At 40.9% G+C, this 18417-nt stretch overlaps 1 protein-coding gene across 1 annotated transcript in view; it reads right to left on the bottom strand.

The window, feature by feature from the left end:
- KDM3B (lysine demethylase 3B) overlaps positions 1-18417 on the bottom strand; it is an 85746-nt gene that overhangs the window by 12303 nt on the left and 55026 nt on the right. The window contains exons 9-15 of the mRNA XM_075541622.1: positions 17752-17953; positions 11488-11702; positions 10198-10350; positions 4443-4550; positions 2608-2735; positions 1391-1670; positions 451-707 (exon numbers count right to left, since the gene is read on the bottom strand). Coding sequence (XP_075397737.1) covers positions 451-707; positions 1391-1670; positions 2608-2735; positions 4443-4550; positions 10198-10350; positions 11488-11702; positions 17752-17953 — 1343 coding nt within the window. The remainder of the gene's footprint in view (positions 1-450; positions 708-1390; positions 1671-2607; positions 2736-4442; positions 4551-10197; positions 10351-11487; positions 11703-17751; positions 17954-18417) is intronic.

Here is an 18417-nt window from a genome sequence, read left to right as displayed (position 1 = left end):
ATTTTTGGCAAATAAATTAAAATGGTGGCGATGCCACTGACCAAGATAGGGAAAGTAAAGGTAGAAGAGGCTTACAGGTAGAAGGCTGATTTTGTCAAGATGTGTAAGGTCTGAGATACCCAACAGAATACAGTATGAATGTACTGCCTAGGTTAAAATGAACCAACGGAGGAAAGAACTGCTGCTGTTGTCAAGGAAAAAAAGTGATCAATGCAGGTGATTGAAAACTTTCAATGTCCCAGTACAGACTTCCCAAACATGGTACAAAAGTTCGATACCTTTAAGAGGATCCCAAGCACGGCCAAAATGTAATGTAAAGGGAGATCTTGTCTATTGGACAGACAACATAGAGAACACAAACCACCCACATACCTCTGGCCCAGCACCAGATCCCTGATCATCCTTAAACAGAAAAGCAGCACAGGCTGGAGTTGTAGAGAGCACACTTACTGCTGAAGATGTAGAGAAGACCGGGGGGAAAGGTATGCCTGTGTCCAAGGGGGTTTGAGGAAGTTTTCCGGGCCCGGAGTGAAGGAGGTCTCGAAGGCTAGAGCCTTCAGTTTTGTTGTTGGAGGCAGTGGAACCCAGTAACAGACTGTTAAAAAGCTTTGGAGTCAACGGAGAGACCTTTGCAGTGGAGTTGAAGGAATCCAGCCCAAAGGGTGAATGAGACTCTTTATTGAGCACCGACCTCAGGGACCCTGCTTCTGTAAGAACACAACCGGGAATAGCATTAGGCACAACAAGGAATACCCAGCTGTCGGCTGACTTCTAAAAATCAGCCAGGTGGACAGAAGGATCTCCTCCTCCCTGCCCTCCACACAGTGCAGTTTGGCTGGGTCAAGCCTGAATCTAGAAGGTCTCATGGCCAAAGAGAGACGTTCCTATTTTTTTCCTTTCTATTCTAGATCCTGACTTTGTACCTCTTTATGTTCCCATCCAGCTTTCATCTCTCTCATTTTCTAAGTGAATGCTTCAAGGGGGTCTCTAGAAGACTTGTCTGGAGTGTGTGTTACAAATGGAGACTCTGGATTTAATTGTTCTGGGTGGGACACAAGACTCTGCACATCAACAGACTCCTGGGCAGTGACAACCCCTCCTCTCGGTCTGGCTCTCAGTGCTGGCTGTAGTGGAGTCAGCTGGGAAGCCGTTGAAACCGGTATCAATCCTAACGAGGTTTGGGGAGAGGCCAGCCATGGGCACCCCGCCCCCCGCCTTTTTTTAAAGCAAAAAAGCTCCACTTCTAGAAAGATGCTCAAAGAGATTCCCTTATTTTATGTGGTCAGCCAGAGAAAGCAAGTGGCATGTTTCATAAATGTGGATGGCGATGTGTGAGTTTAAAGAACCCCAGAAGAAGCACAGGCTGGACAGAGGCTTGTGCTAATCTCACCTTTCGTTTCTTCTTTAGCCTTCTGAGTTGCTAAATCTGCCAACCAGTGCAGGGCAGAAGAGGGTGGGGCTGTATCAGGGCAGGGGGGCCTGATGACTTTTGGCTCACTATTGCTACTGGATGCTGAACTGTCTGCTTTAGGAGGCTCTTCAGGGCTGATGTCAGAGCTATCGGCTGTGGGAACATGGTCGGTTTCTGGAGCTGTTACCGCTGCAGTTCCTCCTCCCCCTGAGAAGGTGGTTTCATTTCCAGAAGAGGCACTAGGGTTTAAGCTAGGAAGCTAAAATATAGAAGACCAATATGATTAGCATGCTGTCTTTGGACAGAAATAGTAAAATCTAAATAGTTATGGCTCCTGACCCTCAAAAGCTCTGGGAAGAACAATGTGAAATGGTCCCACCACTGTCATACAACGTTCACCCACTGGCGATGATATGTGACCTGACTGTTCTGAGGATTAAATGAGATTGAAAAGGACTACACATAGTGTCTGGCACACAAACGATCAGTAAATATTTATTATTCGATGACTTAATTTTTCAAATTACTACCTTTAGAATGATAACCCTATTGAAAATATTATCTTTAGATCCCTGGACTATATCCAGGGTCCAGACTGACCATGTGCCTGCAACTGTTTTCCTAACAATCAGTTGTTCAAAACCAGTACCATTAAACTGGAATGACCTCTGCCTCTGACAGATCAATGAGCAAATCAACGCCTGTCTCTGGAGGACTGGGACTGCTTTTAGAATAGATTGAGAGTAAGCCCAACTTAGAGGACCAATCTCTGAAAAGACCAGTTTCAGTAACCAATGCTTTCAGTAACCTTTTCTATACTCCTTAACCACAAAAGGCCCTCGAGGCACAAATCATGACAAGATGCACAGCATCTCTTGTTATTTACCAATCAAGCTTAAACTAATTTAATGATGATCGAAGGTAAACCCGTGCCTATCAAGGGGAAGTTAAATATCTTAAGTAACTTTTTGAGACCCCCTTAAGAAAGACGAAACAGCCCTTATGGTACAGTGGCTTCCCCTGGGGACAGTTCTACTTTGCAGTATATGGTCACTAAAAACTAGAATCGAACCAAGAGCAACAGATTTTCTACTAGAAAGCTTGCTCCCTGGGACAACAGAGATGACAATAGGACACCTCTTAGTGCCAAGAATTTAAGCTTCACTCACAGCCATACTTGCACACAACACTTCTACCTGTGACATCCCATTGGTGACAGCAGGTCTCAAAACAGATTTGTTTTGGCGACTAATGCAAGGGCAGTTTGCTTTAATTCCCCACTTGCCCCGGGCAGCATGTACCATGTCTCCAATATTGTAAAGAGCTGGAGGGGAAAACAAAAGATAACGACATCAGAATGCTTGTAAGTGCCAATTATTGTGCTAAGGACTTTAAACATTATCTCCATTAATCCTTACTTCATTCCAATGAGGCAGCTGTGTTTATCCTGAGTACTTTATAATGAAACCGAGGTTCTAGTTAGAATATGGAAGCACTATGGCTCTACATCAGGTAGTTCTGTGCAGCTGCACTCTTTTCCTCCTTTGGTAAGCATTAACTAGGTGTCCTCCGGGGAGGAACTCTAGGAGTAGATTCCTTCATGTACAAGAGTATGCACAAATTAACTGAACTGCATTCTTGAAATTTATGGACCTATGGTATACCTTAAAAAAAGGTTTGTTTGTTTCACCAGCCTGTGTGAGCATGAGGTGTCGAAGAGATCAGGTATCAGGCACCAAAGAACAAAAAATCAAATCATTGTGAATGAGGGAGTGTGCACATTGGGGACCCAAGACCCATCTGTAGGCAACTGGGCATTCCCTTACAGAAGGGTCACGGGGAGGAGACGAGCCAGTCAGGGTGCAGTGTAGCAACGATGAAACATACAACTTTCCTCTAGTTCCTAAATGCTTTCCCCCCTCCCCAATCATGATCCCAATTCTACCTTACAAATCTGGCTAGACCAGAGGGTATATATATGCTGATACAGATAGGAACTGGAAACACAGGGAATCCAGGACAGATGATCCCTTCAGGACCAGTGTTGAGAGCGGCAATACCGGGAGAGTGGAGGGAGGGTGGAAAGGGGGAACAGATTACAAGGATCTACATATAACCCCCTTTCCCGGGGAATGGACAACAGAAAAATGGGTGAAGGGAGACGTTGGACAGTGTAAGATATAACAAAATAATAATACTTTATAAATTATCAAGGGTTCATGAGGGAGGGGGGAGCGGGGAGGGAGGGTGAAAATGAGGAGCTGATACCAAGGACTCAAGTAGAAAGCAAATGTTTTGAGAATGATGATGGCAACAGATGTACAAATGTGCTTGACACAGTGGATGTATTTATGGATTGTGATAAGAGTTGTATGAGTTCCCAATAAAATGATTAAAAAATAACCAAAAAAGGTTTGCTTAAACAAGAAATCTGGAGCACTGGTAAATGTAACACAAACATAGAACGAAAGGTTGAACCATTAGCAGCACTCTATCCCGGCACACAGGTAGCCACTATACTTAAAAGGAGAGTTGCCGAGGTCCCGCGTGGCACTTCCCAATGCCTGTCTTCTTGGAGAAGAATAGACACAGTAGTTGAGCAATACATACATGGCTACTGTAGAGTTCTAGGCACAAAGATTTTCTAAAGGATTCACTGAAGCAGGGACCCACACGTCTACTTTACTGTAAGCTGCCTTCCTTCATGAATTCAAGAGTCTTAATTACATTCAGCTGGATTTTAAAAGGCCTAAAACAAGAGGTATTTATGGAAACCTGGATACTGGCTGACTTCATTTTGGTTCTGCCAACCTCAAGAATGTGAAATGATACCTGGAAAAGTGACCAACTTCTCTGACTAGACTGTGCAGTGGTAGTATGAAATCTTACACACACCTAAAAAGCCTCACAGAAATCAGGTAAGATTTGAAAAAAAAAATCAGGTTGAGATAAAGCATTACAACAAATTTTAAGGTACGTGAATTCTCTGTTAAAAAGTTCTCCAGTAAACCTTACAAAGGAGTGTCCTTACCTGTACCAGGGATGATCTGTGTGGGCATGAGGTTCTCTGGTTCATGAGACTGACCCTTTGCACACTTTAACCAGGAGAAAACCTCTTCATCACCTATCTCCTCTGTCTCTGAAACAGAAATGAAAAGACATCACTAGCTTCTTTTGAGGATCACGAGAGTTACCTCGATCAGTGAGTTGGAGTTCCAGACCTCATCATAAAGGTCCATTTTCTCTTTGACCAAGGGTAACAGTCAACTTTTAAAAATATCAGATTTACTGATTTTATATATATATATATATAGTGAGGTATAATTTACATATGCTAAATCCAACATTTTAAAGTGTGCACTTCAATGAGTTTCCAGAAATGTATAAACATGATCACAATCATAACATGAAAAGCTTCCACCACCAGCACCTCATCCCTCCATTTCCTCTAGCACTTGGTAGTCAATCCTCTTTCCTTTCAGCTGAACAACTTTCCAATACTAAAATCTTGCTTTTATATAATTTCATGGAAACACAAATGAGATCCTATGTCATTTGTGTCAGGTTTCTTTCATTGAGAATTCAGCCACAATGTTGTACCTACTTCTTCCTTTTAATGTCTGAATTAAAAGGATAGGCATAATGATAGATGTCTATCAGTCCCTTTATATACATTTCATAGGTTAATTTTTCTTTGGTAGTTATCGGTCATTTTATTTTTTCCTCTGCATCCTTGCTAGTATTGCTTAGTGGTAGCTTTTTTGGTAGATTTAAGATTATGCACACAGATGATCATGTCAACTATAAATAAAGAGCATCTCACTCATTTTCCATCTGTGTGGCTTTTAGTTCTTTGTTTTGTTTCCAGGTTGTCTTTTTAAATTTATTTATTTAATTTTTTCCAGTTTGTTTTTTTGGGCGGGTTCATCATTTTGCATAAGCATCCTTATTTTTCCTTGATCTTAAGTGTAAAGCCTCACGTTAAGTATGATGGACCTTCCTATAACTAATTCAATGTATCTCAACCTTTATTTCTTTGTTGTTACTGAAAGGTGCTGTTGAGTTGATTCTAACAAAGTAGATCTACCAAATAAATTTTATCATTTTCCTAAATAGCATTTTTTGACTTTTGCCAGTTATGCACCCCATTCCATGATGCTTTTAATACTACAGATATAATGTATATTTGTGTATATACTGTGGCCCTTTGGAAAGACGTAAGCCATTGTAATCTCAGTATATTGTACACCGAGGAACAGAGTGTTTGAGTTGTGGTACTAGTGAAGAATATGCTCAGTATGAAATTTTAACTACTATGTCACATATGTTGTCTTTGAGTCAATTCTGACTCTACAACTCTACAGAGCAGAGAACAGCCCACGGCAGTTCTTTAGGTAAGCAGATTGTCATATGTTTTTCCTACAGAGGGGGCTCATGAGTTTGAACCGTCAACTTTCAGTCAATAGGCAAGTGCTTAACCATTGTGCCAGTAGGGCTCTTTGAGTTCATGTATAGTGGTATAATATTTACAAAACTATACTTTTATTTCCATGTCACTTCCTTGTGCGATTCTTGACACAGTCTAATTTTACATGTATTATAAACCTACAATGCACTGGTTGTTTCTTTTTTTTAGTTCTTATCAATGATCTGTTAAAGGATTAAAAAAGATCATTGATAGCAACATATTTAAATATAGCTACATAGTTACAGATTTATAATTTAGGATATTTTTTCTTTTTTTCTGTGTTTTAGGATATTCTTTATTCCTCTCTATAAGCCCACATATTTCCATACCTCTTATTTTTTCCTGAGTAACTCTCTAAATTTTTCACTTAGTGCAGATCTGGTGATTGATTTTATTAGCTTTCCTTGGTCTGAAAAAGTATTCCATTTTCAATTTTTAAAGGTATTTTCATCTCTGGGGCATCAAATAAAAAAGTCTAGCACTGTGTACAGACAATGACCGCTCTACATGATAGTTTGGTGAGTTTTAAGACTTCTGAGTGGACATCGGAGGTGCAAATTTGGTTTCTTCCCATCCAAAGCAAAGCAGAGTAAGGAAAATAAAAGGTGCATGGAATTAGTCCAAAAGAGGCGAGTCTCAGCCTCTACCACCCTGAGGGGAAAAAAAGTAGGTAGTGCCCAGCTACTATTGCTCATCACTTTGCAACAGAACACAATAGAATGTCCTAAATAGAGTGGGAGGAAATGTGCAGACAAAACGGAAACTCATAAAAAAGACAAAGCGTGACTTGCAGAACCGCTGAGGCTATAGCCCTCAGTCAGCCTTTACCCATCAAGCCAACACTGTAGCTCAATCAACAAGACCAGTCAGTTATGACATCAAAAGGGCAGCATTCGCCTAGGGATAAAGTTCAAAGGTAGGAAAGGATAGAAAGAAGGAAATGGTAAACTCCAATTGGAAAGTGTTTTTATATCGTAGGGATGGCAATAAATATCACAATTCAAAAGTGTATGAATTGTTGAATGGAAAACCAATATGCTCTGTAAAATTTCACCACCACCACCCTCCCCGGGATCCCCCCACACATCGAGTTTAAAAAGTTACTTTCATTGTCATAAATTCTGGGTTAACTGGGTTATCTCACTGTAATCAGTTGATTCTGACTCACAGCAACCATATAGAACAGAGTTGAACTGCCCCTGGGTTTCTGAGACTGTAAATCTTTCATGGGAATGGAAAACCGATCTTTCTCCTGCACAGTGGCTGGTGATTTTCAACTGCTGACCTTGGGGTTTGACCATTAGGCTACAAGGGCTCTGAAATCTTGGTTAGTAGATTGATGAAATCAGCAGTCCAAGTATGTCATTTTATTGTGGCTTTAGACCTGTAGAGTTTTATACATGTCATTTTCATGTTGGTTATTCTGCTAAGGGACTTTCCTTTCCTCAAATGCTTTTCATATTTGCTCTTTATCGCTAGATTTCAATAATTTGATTATAATATGTACTGGTGTTATTTTCATATCTATTCTGCTTGGGGTTTATTGAACTTGCTAGATTTTTGGTCCGTCCCCACCCCATCCCTGCCCAACAAACAGCATTATTGGAGTAGGGGGGAGTCAGTCCTCCTGGCCCGTCCCCCCAACAACCCCAGCGGTGACCAGGCAGCGTCCCTGGCAGGTTCCAGCATCAGCAACCAGAGCACAAATACCAGTACCACGGGAGAAAGAACCAGATTTTTGGTTCTTAAAATTTTTACTCTCTTTATTTTATATATTTTCTATTGCCATGTCTTCAAATTCACTGTCCATTTCTTCTTGAGTGTCTATTCTGCTGTTAATCCCATTCAGTGGTTTTTGTTTTCCAGGTTCAATTGGGTCTTTTATGTATCTTCTATTTTACGGTATCAATATTTTTCTGCCTACCTAATCTTGTTTGAATGTAGAACTTGGTGACTTTTATGTTTCTACATATTGGATTTTATTGTATCTTTTAAAGAGTGATTTCAGTTTGACATATAGGCTGGTAGCTTGCATGGTCGTTTGATACTTCTGGTGCTTGCTTTACCTTTGGTTGTGGCAGCTCTAGAACAGTCTTTATTTAGGAACTCAATTAGTTCTAGATTCTACCCAATGTTTTTTGCACGCTGGCAAGTGGGAAAGCAAATTATTCTCAGCCCTTTTGAGTTCTTCAAATTATTTAGCCTACTGCTTTATGAACTGTCTTTCTTGGATATTGAGGGGTTTTTCTTCTCCTGCACAGGCAGATGACTACTAAGTAAAAAAGGAGGGCGCGGGAAGACTGTATCTCCAGCGCTTGCTCTGCATAGCTCCTACTCCTACAATATTCTGCCTCAGGCTTCTTGGATTCTGATCTTTACCTTCTCAACTTAGTGAGGTTGATAAAGTCTCTTTTATTTCCTCTTTCCTTGCTGCTGCTACTGTTGTTAGGTGCTTTGCTATGGCTTGGAAATTTCCTCTAGGTAGTAAGTTGAGACGATTGTTAGGTCAGTGATATTTCCTTCTCTTAGGAAATTACAATCCCATACTTTCGTAAGACAATGCCTAAACGTTATTGCTTAATATACTTTTGTCTTCTTTATGGCAGGAGACAATTTCTTTAGCAGTTAATTTTTCATGGAAGGCTCTAAGCATTAACATGTATGATATTGTTTCTTTTTTTAGTTCTAATCAGTTATCTGTTGAAGGATTAAAAGGGAAAAAAAAGATCATTGATAGTAACAAAGAGGTGCCCTGGTGGTATAGTGGTTATGTTAGATCTCTCATGGGAGAGATACACCTCAGTCCTTGGCTTCGTGAAAAAGAATTCACTCCGAAGCCTAGATTGCGATCCAAGTGAGTTTCATGAAAGTTATTGGAAGGTTCAGGTTTACACAGGCCCCCTCAGTGCACCTCACCCTCATACAGCCTGCCTAGAAGATGCTTGAGAGAGCAAGTCACGTGGTGGGCTCCGGGATCCTGCCTTTTCAATTCCTCCGCTGGGAAGCATGGTTGAAGATCCCACTTGACCCTATTGGCTGAACTGAATTCACCTGGCCTAGATGGGCCAATGCAGGTGTAACGCCCTCCTAGGTGTACCACCCCTTCTTGGCCAGAAGCTTGAACCTCTGAGCATGCGTAATGGACGCCCCAGTCCCTGTGCTAAGCTACCTAATAGTTATGAGTATGACTGTGATCAGAAAGGTTAGCAGTCAGAAACCACTCCTCAGGAGAAAGAGTGGGCTTTCTACTGCACGGGACAATTCTACCTTCTCCTGTTAGGGTTGCTATGAGTCAGCATTGACTTGCTATCAGTGAGTTTGTTTTTCTTCTTTTTTTAAATTCATATGATATATATATCATATCATTCCATAGTTCAACCATGGAGTTTGTTTTCTTTTAGTGGGTGACAAGCCCTGTGTTAACCACTTTACAGGAAAGTACTGACATTATCTTTGTGTTACAGATGAAGAGACTGAGGCTTGAGGGGTTAAATAAGTAAAGTATGATATGCAGTCGTGTAATAAGATGGACGGATGATGTTTCAAAGCCCAGTATCCTTAAACTCTAAACTACTAAGGCAGACTGTTGCACTAAAGAGGAAATGAATGTGAAGTAAAGGGGCAAAGAAGATTCTTGGCACATAATGAGTAAAGCATTCAAAGGAAAGAAGAGCAAAGTAGCTGCAGGCTCGAGGAAACCATCAGCCCAGAGGACTAACAGAACACCCAACCATAGCCTCCAGAAGCCTGGGGCAAGAGCCTGAGCTGCTGTGCTGCTACCACTAGCAACCAGCAACTCTACAGAACACAGTGGAACGGTCCCCATGGCCTCCTTAGACTAAATCTTTACAGAATAGGAAAGCCCATCTTTCTCCTGAGCAAATAAAAAAACCACAAGGAAATATTACTTTATACCTGCATGATGGCAATAATAAAAAAGATAGATAATAACAAGTGGTGGTGAGGATGTAATCATATTGACCCCTCCTACATTGCTGGTGGGAATGTAAAATGGTATAAGTACAGTTTAGTTCATAGTAACTTAAGTCTTAGAGTTATCCTGTTGTTGGTGTTGTATGCCAACTGTACTCTAAAAAGGATGAATGCTACAGCAGGGGAGCAATCTCATTCATATGAACATTATGATTAACTGGCTTCTCAGTACTGGCAATGGAAAGTTTTCAAAGTACAACAAAGATAAACAAACAGCTAATCAGTGGACATAAACCCAGTCTTGACTTTAATGACCAAGTTACATAATTCCCTGTTAGCCTTTAACAACTAGTTACCTTTAGAATTGCTTAGGGCATTTGCTTACCACTTCGAGGACGGCTTTTCCTGAGCCTGTAACAATCAAGGCAGACCCCAAATCCACACTTTCGACAAACCCAGTGAATATTGAAGAGAGTTGTTTCACAGACATCACACATTTCCCGAACACCACGGACTGCTCGCTTCCACGCCACTTTCTCTGAAAAAGGATGAGGAATATTGTTGCCATTGACCATGCTGACCGACAACCTAAGATCCAAGATTCAGAGATCCTTATTCAAGTTTTTTTTGTTCAGAAATATAATGCAAGGATCTGTGAAGTCAAGTGTTTCTATAATTTTACAAGAAACAAAATACATGCAACTTCTAATGTTTCCAAATTAAGTAAAATTATGTATAATATAATGTTATTTTAAGAGCTTATAATAATGAAAGGACATCAACAAGGGTCGACATGGAATCAATGTCTTATGTTGCTATTAAATATACTATAAAATAATTCAACCTTGGGGCGCTTAAAATAAGAGGCTTTTTCCCTTTGAAGTATAGGGCATAATTTCTCAGCACATTTTTTTGGGTCTGAAAATAGGGTACAATAGCAACACAGAAGGAGCCCTGGTGACAGGGGGTTACGTTACCTGGCTGGTAACTCTAAGGTCAGCAGTTCAAAACCACTGGCAGCTCCTCAGGGTAAAGAAGAGATTTTCTACTCCTGTAGAAACCCACAGGAGCAGTCCTACTCTGTCCTACAGGGTTGCTATAAGTCAAGACTGACAAGATGGCAGTGGTTTTTTATTTCTGTTTTGAATACACAAATTTTATATATGACTGAGAACTGTGGGTTCTAGGGGTAAAATGTGGCACCCAGAAACATTTCACTTTATTTGTTTACAATCCAGAATATATCCATTACTAGTAAAATTAGTTTAAAACAAACATAAAGACATGCCAAAATGTATATGCTACCAGCTGTGCTACAAAAGCAAAAGGCAAGCGAGCGAGGCATTCTCAGGTTCGTTAATGGCCAAGACTGTGATCACACGTCTGCTCAAGGTAGTGAGCAGACTATAAAGAGAAGCACTATCAGACTTGTTGATTTCCTGTGTGTTGGTAGTTTGGGACTCAGAGGCTCCATGTGCTGGAGATTAGGATTTTCTTGATTGTAATCTACAGAAGCAGACAGCCAGTTTCTTCTGCAGTGTCTCTGGCTGGTTTTGAAATACCAATCTTTTGGTTACTAGTCCAGTACAAAGCATCTGTACTGTCCAGGAACTGCCACTACCATCAAATGACAGCAAATGGGAATGTGTGGCTGATGAGAAAGAGGGCGCCTTACGGTGTGGCTCCACCATCATCATGGCCTCCTTCTCAGACATCACAAGCTGGCAGAACTGGTCCCCGACATTGGCCAGGATGTATTTTGAGGTCTCTAGGTCTATCCCTTCTGCTAGTGAGGAAGAAGGAATCCACAGGTTCATGGCATCAGGATCACTTTGCTGGGGGCTTAAAAACCCCTCCACTCGGAGTACTCCCTTTCGAGTGAATATCAACCTGCGATGGGAAGGGAGATGCCGGGTAAATATCAGCTGCTATGCAAACTAACACACAATCAAAATCTCAGGACTTGCAAGAAATCAAATGACACTGAACAGGTATCAGACTGAGTTAAAAACTTTCACCATACTTGACCAACACAGCATACACTAATATGAGTACTCGATTATCACCGGTGGTTGTCTTTGTTAGCTGCCACTAGGTCAGTTTGTGAACACTTAGTAGGTATGAATTCTTTAACTTGCTTGCTGGGTTAGGCATGGGGCAGCTAATTGCAAGATCAGCAGTTCAATCCCACCAGCTACTCGTCAGGAGGATTAAGCTGTCTTGCTCCTGTAAAAACGCACAGTCTAGGAAACCCTATATGGAGTTATGATGATTTGGAGGAACTGACCGGCAGGTTATTTTTCAATTCAGAGCTGTTCATCAGTTTTTCCCTCTACCTGCTCCACACTTTTACCTTGCTCATTGTTGTGCTTTAAATTATTGTCTCTCTATCTCAGGTAAGTCCCTAATATTGTCTGGTAGTCACAATCCAGCTTCATGGTTTACCAACTCTTCTAGATGCCTACTTCACACAATTCCCTTTCCTCTAACATTTCCAACATCACACCTCCTCTGAAGACCTTGCTTCCTACTCACCAATGAAAACAGGAGGAACACAAATGAGCTTGCACAAGGGCTCATTACGTTACCACACATTCTTACAACTGGGCCTACCCGACATACTCTGTTTCGGCTCCTGTTACTATAAATGAACTAGGTCCCAGGGGGGCCTAATTTCTCCATCTATACTCTAATCCAATATCCAATCTCTTCACCTAAATCAAAGATATCACTCTGCTATCTATCCCCTTGACTAATTCAATTTTCCTTCTAATGTTTCTTCTACTGAATCATTCTTTTTTTTAAAAAAATCTTTTTATTGGGACTCATAAGGCTCTTATCACAGTCTGTACATACATCAACTGAGCAAAGCACCCTTATACATTCGTTGCACTCGTCATTCTCATAATTCACCTTCCACTTGGGTTCCTGGAATCAGCTCGGTTTCCCTTTTTTTACCCCCGTCCCCCTCCCTCCCCGATGAATCATTCTTTTTTTTTTTTAAGCTAAAAATAAAACCTTTACTGAGAAACAAGTGAGAAGCATTTCAACTTAAAACAAATCCAGAATGGATCAAGAGGGTGAACAGCTGACTAGGTACCCTATTATACAGTAGGAGTTCCATTCATTATAGTCAAGTTACAATCATCTGTGTCTGGTCAGCGCTGCCAGAGACATAATTTCCGATGAATCATTCTTATCAGCATTTAAATTTGCTATCATTTTTACTTCAAAATCCCTTTTGACCACACACCTTCCTCCATTTACATGCTCACTATAGCCAAATTCCTCAAAAGAGTTGTTTATACTCATTATTGCCACTTATTTTTCGTTTTGTTTTCTCTTAATCCACCCACTCTAATCAGACTTTTTCTCTTACCAATCTATCAAAACTGCTTTTGATATGATCATTCTATCTTGTTAAACTCAGTGGTTACTTCTACTTATATGACCCACAACATCTGATACAGTTCATTATTCTTTCTTGGAAATATTCTCTTCAACTGGCTTCCAGAGTACCTCACTCTCTTGGTTTTCTTACATCCTTAACAATTGTTCTTTCTCAATCTACTTTACTGGTCTCTCCTTACTTTTCCTGTCTTGGAATGTTGTTGAGCTGTAAAACTCCATCCTTGGATTAATGCTGCTTGAGATGGTTAATGTTAGGTGTCAATTTGGATAAAGTATGATTTTCACTGGCTTGGCAGACCCTATACTGGTAGTTTTTCCACAATAACATAAAATATAATCTTGGATGCTGTGCTCTAAAGTTATTAGTCAATCAGTAGAAAGGGGAGCTTCCTTGGGGTTGTGGCCTGACTCCAATATATCAATAGATGTTCTAGCATGGCTGGCTCATGTTCTTCCTCTTCAGATTCTGCTCTCTTATTGGTGATCTGATCACCACTTCCTGGGACATAAGCCAGCAGAGGTTTTCACCAGTCCTTGCAATTCTGTGCGAAATCAAGAGGTCTTCAGCCTGCTGCCCGATATCTATGGATTTGGGACTTGTCAGTTTCCACAACTGCTTGAGGCATTTCCCTGAAATAAATTATCTCTCCAACTCACTCACTTGTTTTGCTCCTCTAGAGAATCCAAACTTAGACACTGCTCTTCTACATCGATTCTGACTCCTTGAGTGACTTCACACACACAACTTTAAATAGATATCTCCAGCTTGAACCTCTTCCCTCAACTCTAGCTCCTTCTTACAATGTAGCTCACTAACATGGCTGTTCTAGTTACCCGTAGTCTTTTGATTCCCATAAATGAGTGGGTGGGGCTATACAAATAAGGTATTAAAAACTCACCAAAGGGCTCGGACAGCTTGCAAATAATGAAAATAAGGGATATGCACTGCTTCCATGTGGGGCTATGGAAATAAGGTATTTTAGGAATACTTGCAGGAAACTTGTTGGTTTTGCCTTCCTGTTAAGTTTAAAAAGAACCTTGATCCCAGAGCAGAATGGGGAACATCACTATCACTAAGAACAACAAGGAGCAGACCCAGGGTCCTTGTGCTGAGAATCAGCTAGACCCAAGAGACAGATATAACACTGGAGTTGATGCTATGCAAGACAACTAGAAACAGTTGCAGGGGGGAAAAATCACCAAGAACCAGTGGCAGAGAAATGGTGGCAGTGGAACTGGCAGAGCAGTGCCAGACAGCACAGTGGGCTTCCTGCCCACAGAGTGGGGCAGCTACAGAGAGTGTACCCAACCCTGGAACAATAGAGCTGAGCTACTTCAGGCCAGGATTTACTGGCAAAGTGGGATGTCTTTAGGAACGTATTGGTGAAGCTACAGGGTCTTTTGTTTTGCCTTTAACACTTGCTTGAGTAGGGCATAGGTCTGTCTGCTTCTTACAGCAAAACTATATCCTCAGTTGTTCCTGATGCTGAATTGAAATGTACTACTTCCGTAACAAATGCTTTAACTCTGAGTACCGTCTGTTGAGTTCTGGGTGGTCACAGCACTGGGCTATTGAATGCAGCAGAAAGGAGTGCTTTGGGAGGCATGGTGGGTGTCAGAAGTGTTGAAAGGCTAGAGAGAGGCGTGTCTGACCTCCACCACATGAGAATTATCTTTGAGCTCATATAGACCTTGTGAAGTTAGATGAGGAGGTCTGGAGTTCATATCGTTCAACATTCTCATTTGGAAATCTAATAAGCACTTCAAATTTAACATGCATTCTCCCCCCACTTCCCTTCCCCTCCAAAATCTCTTTATCAATAAAGGGCAAACTCATTCCTCCAGTTTTCAGGCCAAAAGGCTTAGAATAATCCTTGAATCATTTCTCTCTCACATTACACATCAGAAAATCACAATGGTTCTACCTTCAAACTCTACCCAGACGATGGCTGATCAACATGATGAACATACTTAATATCACTGAATTGTACAGGGAAGACTGTTGAAAAGGTAAATGTTTTGCTACCTATATATTTATATGTCATATTAATTAAAAACAAAACAGGTGGCAGACCAGAATTGGCCAGTGGGTTATAATTTGCCAAGAACTGACATGGATCATGCCAAGCTTGAAGTCATACAAAATTCTTAAGATTCTCCAGTTCAAGTTAATGAGCTCCAAAAATTAGATGAAAAACACTTGTGGAAAAACAGTTTATCCACTTTTTATCACCTCTATCACTACCTCCCTGGTCTAAGCAAGCCACCACCTTTATCATCTGCCATCATTTCAGGAAGTCTCCAAACTTCCCCTTGCTTCTATCCATGCCTTCACATGTATTCCTAAAAAGAGAAACTAGATGGAGCCGCTAAAATATTCATTAGTGTCACCCATCAGGTCAAAACCCTCCAATAATTATTTTTCCCTTCTACTCTACTTCTTTTCCATATGTGTCATAAAAGAATTTACCATAAGTCAGTTTTAATTGGGCTTTTTCTCCTTTTATGACCGCTCAGCCCAGTTTAGGTCTGATGGGTAAGGAATCTGGAGGGTTTTTGTGGTTGTGACCCTTCTCTCTCTCTTTATAAAATTTAAATTATATTCATTTCCCTCCCTTTTATTTGTGGAATATAACACATATAAAGAAACACATAATGTACGTAGGGAAGACTCCATCTTATCAGAACAGTGTCAGTATCCCATTACGTGGGACACGTCGTTATTTCTTTCTCTCTTTCCACCTGCTTCCTTTACCTTCCTGTCCCTTCCCCTCACTCCTCCCTCCATTCCTGGCCTTGTCAGTCTTTAAAGTCTTTTCCTTTGGTGTGAAAACTAAATTTGTGTTTCTTTCTTCCTCTATAATAATGGTGCCATAAAATATTCACCTTTATGAGCTTGACTAACAGAATCACTATCAGTGTTACTGAATGGTACATAATATTCTACGTGTACATATACCAGAGTTTATCCATTCTTCTACAGTCGTGGTTTTCAATTGTTTCTATTTTTTTGCTATTACAGAAATTAATGTAATAAATATGTCTCCAATGACCTTTTAAAATCATTTTATTGGGGGCGCAAACGACTCATCACAATCCATACATACATCAATTGTGTAAAGCACATCTGTCCATTCGCTGCTCTTAACACTCTCAAAACATTTGCTCTTAAGACCTTGGCATCAGCTCCTCATTTTTCCCCTCCCTCCCCGCTCTCTCATGAAACTTTGATAATTTATAAATTATTATTTTGTCATATCTTCACTGTCCGACTTCTCCTTTCACCCACTTTTCTGTTGTCCATCCCCCAGGGAGGAGATTATATGTACATCCTTGTAATCAGTTGCCCCCTTCCACCCCACCTTTCCAATGATTTCTTATTCAGCTTAAAAGCCAAAGGTTCTTTAAAATCTGGTTCTAACACTAACTCTTTGACATTGACTTCTCTGACCCCACTTTGTATCTATTCAACCTGGCCTACTTCAGTTCCTTGAACACACAAGAAAACTTTGGCCTCAAGATGATTGCAATTGTTATTCCTTCTACCTAAAAGATTTTTCTCTCAGAGAACTACAAGGATCATTCCCTTACCTCTTTCTGACTTTACTCAAATTTCACCTACTCAGCCTGCCCTGTAGCCGCTCTAGATTTAACACCCTTCAATCTTTTTCTTATTCTCACAGCATTTTATTAGCTGACCTTGAATTCAACTCCTCCCCCACTAGAATGAAAACCTCCTGAGGGGTGAGAGTTGATTTTTGTTCATTTTGAATGCCCAGTGTCCAGAACAATGGTTGAATTAGTGAATTGATTCTAAAGGACTAAGCCACTTAGTTTTATTTACTGTAAAAATAAAAGTTATTGGAAGACTGTTTAAAAGAAACTCCTATTTAAAAAAAAAGAATGGGAAGCTACAAACATGAGACAGAAGAAAATGTTATAAAATTAATTGTGGTGATGATTGTACAACTCTCCTCAATATTACTGAAGTATTAAATTGTGTGATATGTGAGATATATGCCAATAAGACTATTAAACATAAATGAATTAAATAAAATGTTCCTCATGACAAAAAAAAAAGAAGAAAGTAAATAAAAAAATAAAAGAAACTCCTAAGTTTAATGAACAGAGGGACAGTGACTAAATACTGCTATTTGATAAGGACAGCACACTGGTCCCAGAATTTTCACCCATTCTATCTCAGGGACTTTCCACAGGATCATCTCCCCATCACACTCCCCCTTCCCTCGGCAGGAGCTCTGCAGCACAAAATGGAGCCCTTCTGCTCACACCCCACTGGCACCCTAGAACACAGGGCAGCACAGCGGTTAGCTCTGTGACTACTCGGCTTCAGCTCTCCAGGACAAGGCCACATGCCTTTAAATAATTAGCACAGACTCCGGCAGAAAAAGGGTTAAGGAAGGGGAGGAAAGAGATGGTGAACTATGTTTACGAATATAGAGTAAAAGTGAGAATGATGCGCCACTAATCAGAACTGGGAAAGAGGCCACGAGAGGAGTGTGGGTACCTCCGGAAGTGAAAGAAGCGGCAGGCCACGGTGGAATCATCTTGCTCCTGTTCCTTAAACTTTCGATAACGCTCTAGGCGGCATTCCCGGCACTTGTGCAGATGAGGGGCCACATTGATGCATGATCCATCCTGCAGAAAGGGCTCTCCAGACTGTTTCAGCTTCTTCACTTTGCTCACATCTTTCAGCACAGACTGGCCAACTGAGTTAAGGGAGAAAGGAGAAAAGGTTGGTCATGATTATACAAATGGGGCCTGACAAGATCCTCTTGGGGGACAGACATCTGTCCTGTCCTGGGCCACTCCTCTTTGCACTGTTTGGGCATGTCCCCATGAGGTATCATCTGTTACAGAAAGGGAGGGTAGAGAGGAAAGAGCTTCTGATAGCTAAGGATCATGGAGAATTGCTGAGAAGTGTCACATTAAGACAAAACAGCATGGGAAATCCAAGGGAAGTAGAAGGCAGCTGCCACTTGCCTCTAGCTCCTCAGGATATTACTGCTCTACTACTTAGGGCCTTTTGGGCTCCCATAGGACAATTGCTATGGACAACAGCTTTTTTCCACAGAATGTATTGCCTTTGGTAGAGGTGCTAAATCCCGTGTACACTATAGAGAAGCAAACTGAGGCGTGACTCAAGCCTACAAAAGGCTGCTAAGTGAGAATG

Source organism: Tenrec ecaudatus, chromosome 2 (assembly GCF_050624435.1).
Source record: "Tenrec ecaudatus isolate mTenEca1 chromosome 2, mTenEca1.hap1, whole genome shotgun sequence".
NCBI classification, from domain to species: Eukaryota; Metazoa; Chordata; class Mammalia; order Afrosoricida; family Tenrecidae; genus Tenrec; species Tenrec ecaudatus.
This window is presented reverse-complemented; position numbering and strand designations above follow the sequence as displayed.